Source organism: Ursus arctos, unplaced genomic scaffold, assembly GCF_023065955.2.
Source record: "Ursus arctos isolate Adak ecotype North America unplaced genomic scaffold, UrsArc2.0 scaffold_12, whole genome shotgun sequence".
Lineage (NCBI taxonomy): Eukaryota > Metazoa > Chordata > Mammalia > Carnivora > Ursidae > Ursus > Ursus arctos.
Window position 1 is genome coordinate 73008584 of NW_026622786.1, and position 9174 is coordinate 73017757.

The window sequence follows — 9174 nt, forward strand, 5'->3', positions numbered from 1 at the left end:
CTCAGGGGCTCAAGCTCCTGGAGGGGCACAGGCTGGGACTCTTCCCTTGGTTTTTAATTCTGGAGTCACGTTACAATTCCTGACGGTGGGAGAAGGTAAAGAACCTAGAGTGGGAGCTCACACCCAAGGGTCGAGTTGGGTCAAGACCGCTCTAGGAACAGGAAAGGCACAGAACCAGGATTGAGGGCCAGGCGCAGGGCAGTCAGGCGCACTGGCCAGAGGCATGAGGACCGTGGGGTCACTGCAGGGCTGGGGACAGCCCCCCCCCCCCCGAGTGCACTAGCCCGGGGCAGCACCGCGGGCAGGGAGTCAGAGCTCCGCTCCCTCCCTGGCCCATCCAGGACTCCTGTGTGCCCTCAGCCGAGCCCCCCTCCCTGCTGCCCCTCATCTTTAGGCCTTGGGGTCTCCATGTGCCAGCACGTAGCCCTTGCCTTACCCTGTCTTATTTTCTGACCCCAGCAGAAGGCCGCGTCCTGGAGTCCCTCCGGCTCACCTGGCCCTGCTCACCCTCCCTCCTCCCGACCCTTCTCGGCCCCCCACGACTTCCACGGCCACACCCCAGCCCGGACAGAGAACATCTTCAGCCACCTCCCTCTGCACTCCCAGCACTTGGCCCGCGCCCCGTGCCCCCTGATTCCCATCGGTGGGATCCAGATGGTGCAGGCCCGGCCTGGGGCCCACCCCCCCCTGCTGCCGGGGCCCACCACCGCCTGGGTCAGTGGCTTCTCGGGAGGTGGCAGTGACCTGACGGGGGCCCGGGAGGCCCAGGAGCGAGGCCGCTGGAGTCCCACGGAGAGCTCGTCAGCCTCCGTGTCACCTGTGGCTAAGGTATCCAAATTCACACTCTCCTCGGAGCTAGAAGGCAGGAACCACCCCAAGGAGAGGGAGAGGACGAGTGGGGGCCTGGGCAGGCCTCCTGACTGGGAGCCCCGAGGGGCCGAGGGGCCCGCCCACAGTCCCCGCATCCCGCCTGAGGCCTCGCCCCGGCCACCCCCGGGCCGCAGGCCAGAGTCCCGGAGCCCCCGCTTGGAGTCACCACGCACGTTGGCCAACCCCGTGGCCTCCGCCGCCTCGCCCCTGGACCGCAGCAGTTCCGTAGGCTGCCTGGCAGAGGCCTCCGCTCGCTTCCCGGCCCGGAGGAGGAACCTCTCTGGGGAACCCAGGACCCGTCAGGGCTCCCCTGAGCCCTCAGGAAGTGGGGGGCCTGGGGCACTTCCACACCAGCCCAAGGACAGAGGCCCCCCAAGCACTTAGCCTCTCTCCGACTGCTTCAGCATCTGGCTTCCGGTGTTCAGCAACAGACGTTTCCAGCCAGCTTCCTCGAATCAGCTCGCTCTCATGGGCTCCCTCTCCCATCTGTCCATCTGTCCAAGCAGCTTCTGCGCAGCCCCCAACTGTTCTGTCTTCCCACGTATGCAGTTATCTGTGCCTTCTTCTATACCTTTTGTTGCTTGAAAAGAAACAAAACAAAACACACGCACACATAAAAAAAAAAAAAAAAACCACCCATGAGGAGTTTGAGGCTGTGAATATTTTGTGCTTTTTTGAGAAAGGGTGTAGGTGGGGCCTCAGCCTGGACCCCTGCGGTCTGCAGCCATCCCCCAAGGCTGGCAAGAGGTAGCCATTTGCTGAGGGGAAGGGGGATGCACTGAAGGAGGAAAAAAAAGAGAGAGCGAGAAACTTTTTAAAAATACATAATTAAATGTAAAAGCGAGCACTCCTGTGTACAGACGTTTACGGCTCCTGTGTATTTTGCCACTTCACTCCACCCCAGCTAGTGGCCACCCTCACTGCCAGCAGAAGGGCCAGCAGCCCAAGGCAGAGGGACACAGGCAGGGGGACCCCACTCAGCCTCCACAGGCAGGCCCAGAAAACCCCAGCCTTCTTTTTCTGAAGGACAAGAAAATGTTACCTTCCCTAGGATTTCAACACAAGTAGTAGGAGCAGACAGTAGCTAGGAGCTTGCTGGTTCCCCCAGGGCTCCCTGATACCCAGGTGGCCTGAGTTGTGGACCCATCCTGGCATCCTGACAAATTTCCCCAGCGCCCCACCCTCCAACCCCTCCCCTATCCTCCACCCCTAGCCCCTAAGCTGTGAATGGAGCCCTGATTGTTCATCTCCTGGTTCCCGAGCACCGAACTGAGGCCTTGCTTCAGGGCCCCAGCTACAGGCTGCCTCCCTTGTTCTAGAAACTACCAGAAGGCTGACGTGACAGGGCCCCTAGGGGTCAAGATCCAAGGTGCATTGCCTTGCCATTCCTGAGGCTGGAGCTTGGGTTTCGTTGCATATTTGGTCCCGAGGGTTCAAAGAGCCCTATTTCTTCCATGGCTGGGCTTTTCCAGTGCTTAGCACTGGACGTTCATAGGGACCTATTTCAGGACCTCTTTTCAGCAGGACTGGATTACCCCCTCCCACCATCCCCACTCCACACACTGTCAGGCCTCCACTACCCCAGGAAGTACCCAAATCCATGACTGGTGGGAACTGCCCAGGCCTGTTTGTTGGCTTAACTCTCTTTTAAAAATATCTCTCTCTCTCTCTCTCTCTCTCACACACACACACACACACACACACACAGAAGATGGTGTTTGGTACTTCTCCGAGCTTCCTCAGATTCTCTTGACCTACAAGAATTGTCCTAAGTCAACCAAATTCTTCTCCAAAGCAATCAGTACTAGCCAGTGTCTCCTCCCTGTATTTCCTGGGACAAAAACCTGCTTTGTAAGAAAAATAATGTGACCAGAAATTAAAATCCCAAGTTGAAATATAGAACTCATGTTTACCCTGCCCCGGGAGAGGCAGGTTTTCTGCCAACCTTCCAGAATTTCTTTTCTTCTGTTTCTACAAAGGGGGAGAACGCACAGGGACCGCTGTCCTTGGCCCACCTGGGCTAGGTGCTGAAGCCTCTTTGCAGAGCAGGGAATGCCCTGACCTGTCCTCAGTCCTCAGCCAGGCCACTGAATCCTGTGCCCGGGGCCTCCTGAGCTGTTGAAGTTGTATAGACAGGACACTGGTTGCGGCCATAATCCCTCCTCTGCCAGTTCAGGGCCTTTCCTTGCCTGGCCTCTGCTGAGGAGACAGGCCAGCCCCAGGTTCTGCTAAGACACAAACCGGACAATAAGGAAGGGCTTCCCTGGGGGTAAGGTTAGCCGGCAGTTCTCAGCTCCCTGGCCCAGAGTCCAGGGCTCCCGCCCACCCTGGGAGAAGGCCAGCAAGCCCAACCTTGACTATATTGGCACTGTTTTGGCCTCACAGGAAGTGGGAAGGTGCCTGGTCCCAGTTACAGCCCAGGCTTCCCTTACCCTCACCTCTCACCCCTAGCAGTGGACACTTCTAGCCCCGGGGCCCGGGAGCTGGATAAAGGGCATCGCTTCAGCCCAGGTTTGAAACCTTCCTGGGCAAGATCTTCCAGCCCAGACCTACAAAGTAGCAGACGGGGGTTTCTGATAGCTGCGCCAAGCCCCTGACCTTGGGCGTGGCCAGGCCTCTCCCCCCAGCCATGGACCTCCGCTCTCCTGGGCGTCATTCCCCTGTTCTTAGACCGCTGACTGAGATTTCCTTCCTGGGAGACCCAGTCATGGACAGTGTGGCCAGCAGGGGAGGGGCCTCACAGCCACTGAGGCCCACGGGCCCAGGCACAAGGGACAAGAACCAGGAGTCACCGGAGATCCATTTCTCAATGACAGGGACACAATGCACAAAGAGAATCTGGCCGAAGGGCTGCTGCCCCACTCCGATCTCCAGAGGGATAGAATCAGTGCCACCAGCCTGGGACAGATGTCTCTGGGCACAGTGCTAACCCCTCCTGCCAGACTCTACCCCTGCTCCCCTGAGCACAGAGGCCCCAGCACACAGACACCTCCATAATTTGGAAAAGGACTCTCACTCCATGCCCTTCCCGGGGCCCCCTGTCCCACTCTCAACCACTCCCACATTTGTAGTTTGTATGTGACACTCCTGTCCCTGTTAAGGGAAACGGTACCCAGAGCAGTGCTGATTTGTTGCCACAGACACCTGTTTGGCTTGGTCGAGATGTGTGGGCTAGCCATTCCTCGGTCCAGGCTCGCTCTGGTCCTTGGCTGTTGACAGTGCGGCTGGAACCAAATGGCAGAGGTCTCAGAGCCAGCCCTCGCCATCTGTTGGGGATTCCAAGACACTCAGCCCCCAGGCCTACCCTCCAGGATGCCCTCCACCCGCAGCAAGCTCAGGGCCATTCTGTGTACTAACCCCATTCCTCTCCAGGGCACCAGTCCCCAGGGCCCACCCCCCGGCCCCTCACCCATGGCTTACACTCTGGCCCAACCACAGAGACCTGCCAGGACGCTGACAGCAGCAAACTGCCCATTCTCCCTTTTCCATCACCTCCAACTTCCAGACCCAGAAAGCCCTCTGCCTCCCTCTGTGGGAAAAAGTCTGAAAGAATTAGCTTCCAGATCCCGGGAGCCCCATTCCATTCTCACCCTGCACTTCTGAACAGGAACCAGCGATACATCTGAGCTGACCTGCTCTCCAGCCCTTTCTCCAGAAAAAATCCTCCTTAAAGCAAAAGTCCTGCCTCCGAGACAGATCTGCAGCAGTGAGCAGGGGGAGAAAGTTCCCGAAGGCCTGTCCCGCAGATTCTGCTTCCGTGTTGTGGCTCCAGTCTGCTTTCCATTAGAAAACCGCTTCAGCACTTACGATCACTTTACTAAACCTAGTGTTTAAAAAAAGAAGAAGAGAAAAAGAAACAAAAAAGAAACGTGTAGGCAAATGTAAGATATATGCTCCCTGTAAGATAAATATTTGCCTTTTTTTTCTAAAAGGTGTATGTATTCCGTATGTGAAATTGTCTGTAGAGAGTTTCTATGTTCTTAAATGGCAATACATTCCAAAACCGTCCTGTAGATATGTACAGCAGCCGTACCGGGATGGGGTGGTTTTGCCTGTAATTGTATTTGAACCCCAGTTTCTACACTTGCATCTTGCAATGTTGGTATGGTATATATCAGTGCAAAAGAAAAAAAACTCAACAGAAAATCCATGCAGGTCTAAAGCACAGTCTGATGCACAAAAGGAAGAAACTGCTCAGTATTGATGTGCGACCTTTGTTGTAAATTACACCTGTACTGTGAATGAGAGGTTTTTACAAGTATAATAATTGCCTTTATTACAGCTCCGGCTGAGCGTTCAGCCTGAGGATATTTTTAAAAAAAACACACACACAGCACGTTGGAATAAATTTGAAAATCCCAACATAGCCCTGCTCCCCTGGCTCATGGTTTTTCTTGAGGTCAGTAGAATGTCAGAGTGGGAGGGACGCGTGGTGTCTCGAGGGCTACAGAGCAATCAGGCCCAGAGGAGGCAGGCGAGTAGGCCCCAGGCACACAGCCAGGGCCTCACATGGCCCCTCGTTTCCAGGCCTGGCGAGGAGCACCGGACATAGCACCACTGTGGTCTGGGATCCGTGTTTCCTGGGGCTGCCGTGGCTAAAAACAACAGAAATCTACTCTCTCACAGTTCTGGAGACCAGAAGTCCGAAGTCTTGGTGTCGGCAGGGTGGGTTCCTTCTGGAGGCTCTGAAGGAGGGTCCGATCCACACCTCCCCCAGCTTCTGTGGCCGCCAGCGAGCCTTGGTGGGCCTCGGTGTGTAGCCCTGACACCGGACCTCCGATTCCGCCTCCCTCCCGCTTTCTGCGTAGGTTCCCTCCCCCACCTTCTCTTCTAAAGACACTGGTCATGGGATTTGGGGCCTCCCCTAATCCAAGATGATCTCATCTCTGGATCCTTAACTGAATACATCTGCAAATACCCTTTTTCCAAATTAAGGTCACACTCAGGTTCTGGGGACTGGGGCATGGGCTTCACTTTGGAAGGCCGTCATCCAACTCACTACAGAGTAAGACCTGCAGTCAGATCATGACACAGCCACTGACTCCTGTGTGACCTTGGGCCAATTACACAACCTCTCTGGGCCTCCATTGCCCAACTATAACATGGAGAGTGGGTGTGGGATTCAATGAGATGGTGTATACAGGGTGGCTAATGAAGCCTTGAACAGAGTAAGCTTTCAAAAATCTTCTCTGAGCAGGCCTGGCACGGGTGGGGGGGGGCTGCGGATACCGGGGAGAAAAGGCAAGCATGGATCCCCACCTTTCGCATTCCGCAATGATTTGCTGAGCGCCAGTGAGGGGCCGATGGTTGGATACAACAGTAGGCAAAACAGTCCCGCTCTCGAAGAGCTTACATTCTGACACGTCATTGCGTGTACATTCCCTCCTAATGACATCATTAATGACCTAATCTCAGTGGCCATAACTGCCGTGGCAGGAGAGAGCAAAAGCTCTCGTCCAGACTGGGTCTGAATCGTCCTAGAGACCTTTCTTTGAAAATGCCTAAGGGTCAGAGGAGGAGGGGAAGCCATAGGAAGTTCAGCCTGGGAACTAAGAAGCTCTGTTCCAGCCACGAGGGGATTGCTGGGACTTTGGGAGAGTCTGGCCTAGCACGGTGCCCGGTGCATAGCGGCCCTTCACGGGTACCGCCGGGCGTCGAACAGAGGGCGGGAAGCGGGGACAGCAGATCTGGACGCCTTCCCAGGGGAGAGTGGGGCAGTAGTTGGAGGGGGCATATGGGGCCCAGGGAAGAAAGACTTGCGGTGCTGTGGGGCGTGGGGGGCGGGGGGAAGCTGATGGGAAGGAGTTGGTGACAATCACGCTCACACAGTCACACCCTGCATGGCGACCCACGGGAAAGGGTGCAGGGGAAGTCAGCCTGTCTGCTGGGTGAGAGGAAGTTGAGGGCATCCCTGCGGAGGGATTTCTCTGTGAAACAGAGTGGGGCCACCTGCCGACTTGCGGGAACAAGGCACTGAGCCCCGGCTGCTCCGGGCGTGGTTTCTCCCGCTGCGCTCCCCAGCCACGGTGCGGGCAGCCAGGTCGGTGCATCGGGAGCAGGGTTCTGTCCAGCCGGGGGACAGAGGGACAGGGGGGTGCAGGAGGTGAGACTATCGGCAAACGAAGAGGTGAGTTATGCCAACCAAATTCACGGGCCGGGAAGCAAACGGGTGACTGATACAGAGAGAGGCCAGTGGTCAAGTGACAGGGGATTAGGAAATGCAGAAAGGCTGTGAGCTGTCTTCGCTCACGATTTCAGAGGCGAGCCAGGTGTGGCAGAGAATGGCTGGCCTCTGGCGTGGCTGCTGGGGTGCAGGGAGCGAGGAGGCCGCTGCAGAGCGACAGGCCACGGGATGAGTGGCCGGGGCGTGGAGGTCACCTCTGGTGCCTGCAGGGCTTGGGGGGAGACTGGGGTTCTGAGCCAGGGAGCAAGGAGCAGTCAGGAGAGGGGCTGCCTGCCGCAGAGACAAGCACCCCTGAAGCTCAGGGGCTGACTCAGCAGAAGCTTGTTTATCCCCCAGGCCACACTTCCGATGTGGGTCAGCAGGGCAGCTCTACGGATCCCAGTCACTTAGAGAGCCAGACTGATGGAGGCTGACTCTCCAGGCTCGCATGACCTCAGAGGCACATGGAATGAGCGCTGTGCTCCCTTGCACGGACGACTGCTTCCAGCTGGAAGCAACCCTCCCTCCACTCACTGAATTTCAGTGGCCAATGCAAGTCACGTGGGTGGGCCTAAAGGAAGAGGCCAAGAGTACCTAGAAGCAGCCCTCATGATAATCACACAAAGCTAGGGCTGCCCAAAATCAGTAGTGCCCAGGACATGAGCAGATGTCAGCGGTGGCGGGGGGCAGGGCGGGGCCTGATGACGTCAGCCTCAAAGGGCTGGATTTTTCCAGGCAATGGAAACACAAAGGTCTGGAAGGGGCCCCGGAGAGGGAATATGGCCTCTGGCATTAGAATCATGAGGTGTGCAAGGATGACGAGCCACCAGCAGAGCGGTCGCCTGAGAGTAAGTCCTTGGGGACCCTGGGTCTCAGCCCAGGCTAGTGGGGAAAGTCCCACCCAGCCCCCCAGAAAGAAGAGCATTCGTGTACACCACACGCTGTGCCTAGCGTTTTACAAACCTGATTTGCAGTCCTTACACAACCAGGCAGATGCGAGTGTCGGCCCCCATCGTCAGGGGAGAGAGCACCGCCACCAGCCGCAAGCGCGTAGCTAATCAGAGGCAGCGTGAGGGCTGACCTGACGCGGGGCCACGTCCTCATGGAAGCCCCTGTCCCTTCCTTCTCTCGGACCTGAACTCTGGCCCGAGGGGAGCCCTGGCTCTCAGACAGCTCATCTCTGCCCAGGAAGCAGTGGGACAAGGCCGGCCCAGGCTGGGGCTTCTTCCCAGCAGCTGCCCGATTTCTCAGCAGTGCCATCTGGTAGCCACGTGGCTTCCCCGGGACGTGGCTTCCCCGGGACGGAGGCTGCAGGCCCAAGGATCAACCGGCAGGTGCCAAGGTTTGGCTTCCCATACTCGAGAGCATGAAAACTGCGTGTGAATTCTCTGCAGGACTACTTGCCACCTGCCCTCGCCCACCTGCCACAGGGCCCAAGGCCTCCCAGTCATTTACACTGCCACCAGGCCTCCCACAGCTGCTCCCTAGAGGTCATGAAGCACTTTCCCTTTTAAAGTAAGGCAGGATGGGCACACGCCCCCATTTTTCACATGAAGGGTTGAGCCCCAAATCGCACCCTAGCAAATGGCGGGGCCACTGTCCTAGTAAGACCTGACCCGGAGCCTCAGGAGGGCTTAGGCTGCCGTCTGTGGCCACGGAGCCTTCAGCCATGTTTGCCTGGCTCCCCATCCAGGATTAGGCTAGTCCTGCCCTCACCCCAAGGCCTGGACCCTTTCTGGGCTCGGGACCTGGAGACTCCTGGGGCCAGACCACTGCAGGAAGGACAGCTTCAGAAGGCAGGCCAGCCTGAGATGGGCATGAGTGGAGAGACATGGGAAGAAGAAAGGGTCAGGGGAGGCCAGAGGGAGCTGAGAAAGAACAGACTGGGGCTGACTGCAGGCCTGTTTATAGAGGAGGAAGACTGGGGCTCAGACAGATGCCGCTGTCTCCCAAGATCACAGTGGTCAGGGGCAAAGCTGGGATTTATAACCAGGCCCTTACATTTAGGGAGTGGTTGGCTTCCTATGGAAAGAGAATCTGCCTCTTTGCTGCTGAGCAGCCCTTGAGCCTGGATTGGGTTTGGGGGACCCTAGCATACATTTCCCTGGTCCCATCAAAGCCTCAGCGTTAGGGAGACCCGG

General features: G+C 57.3%; 1 protein-coding gene across 1 annotated transcript in view; it reads left to right on the forward strand.

Annotated features, from left to right (window-relative positions):
- The window catches only part of HIVEP3 (HIVEP zinc finger 3), a 451731-nt gene extending 446380 nt beyond the window's left edge, over positions 1-5351 (forward strand). The window contains exon 10 of the mRNA XM_026498358.4: positions 460-5351. Within this exon, the coding sequence (XP_026354143.4) occupies positions 460-1254 (795 nt within the window). The 3' untranslated portion in view covers positions 1255-5351. The remainder of the gene's footprint in view (positions 1-459) is intronic.
- Positions 5352-9174: the final 3823 nt, after the last annotated feature.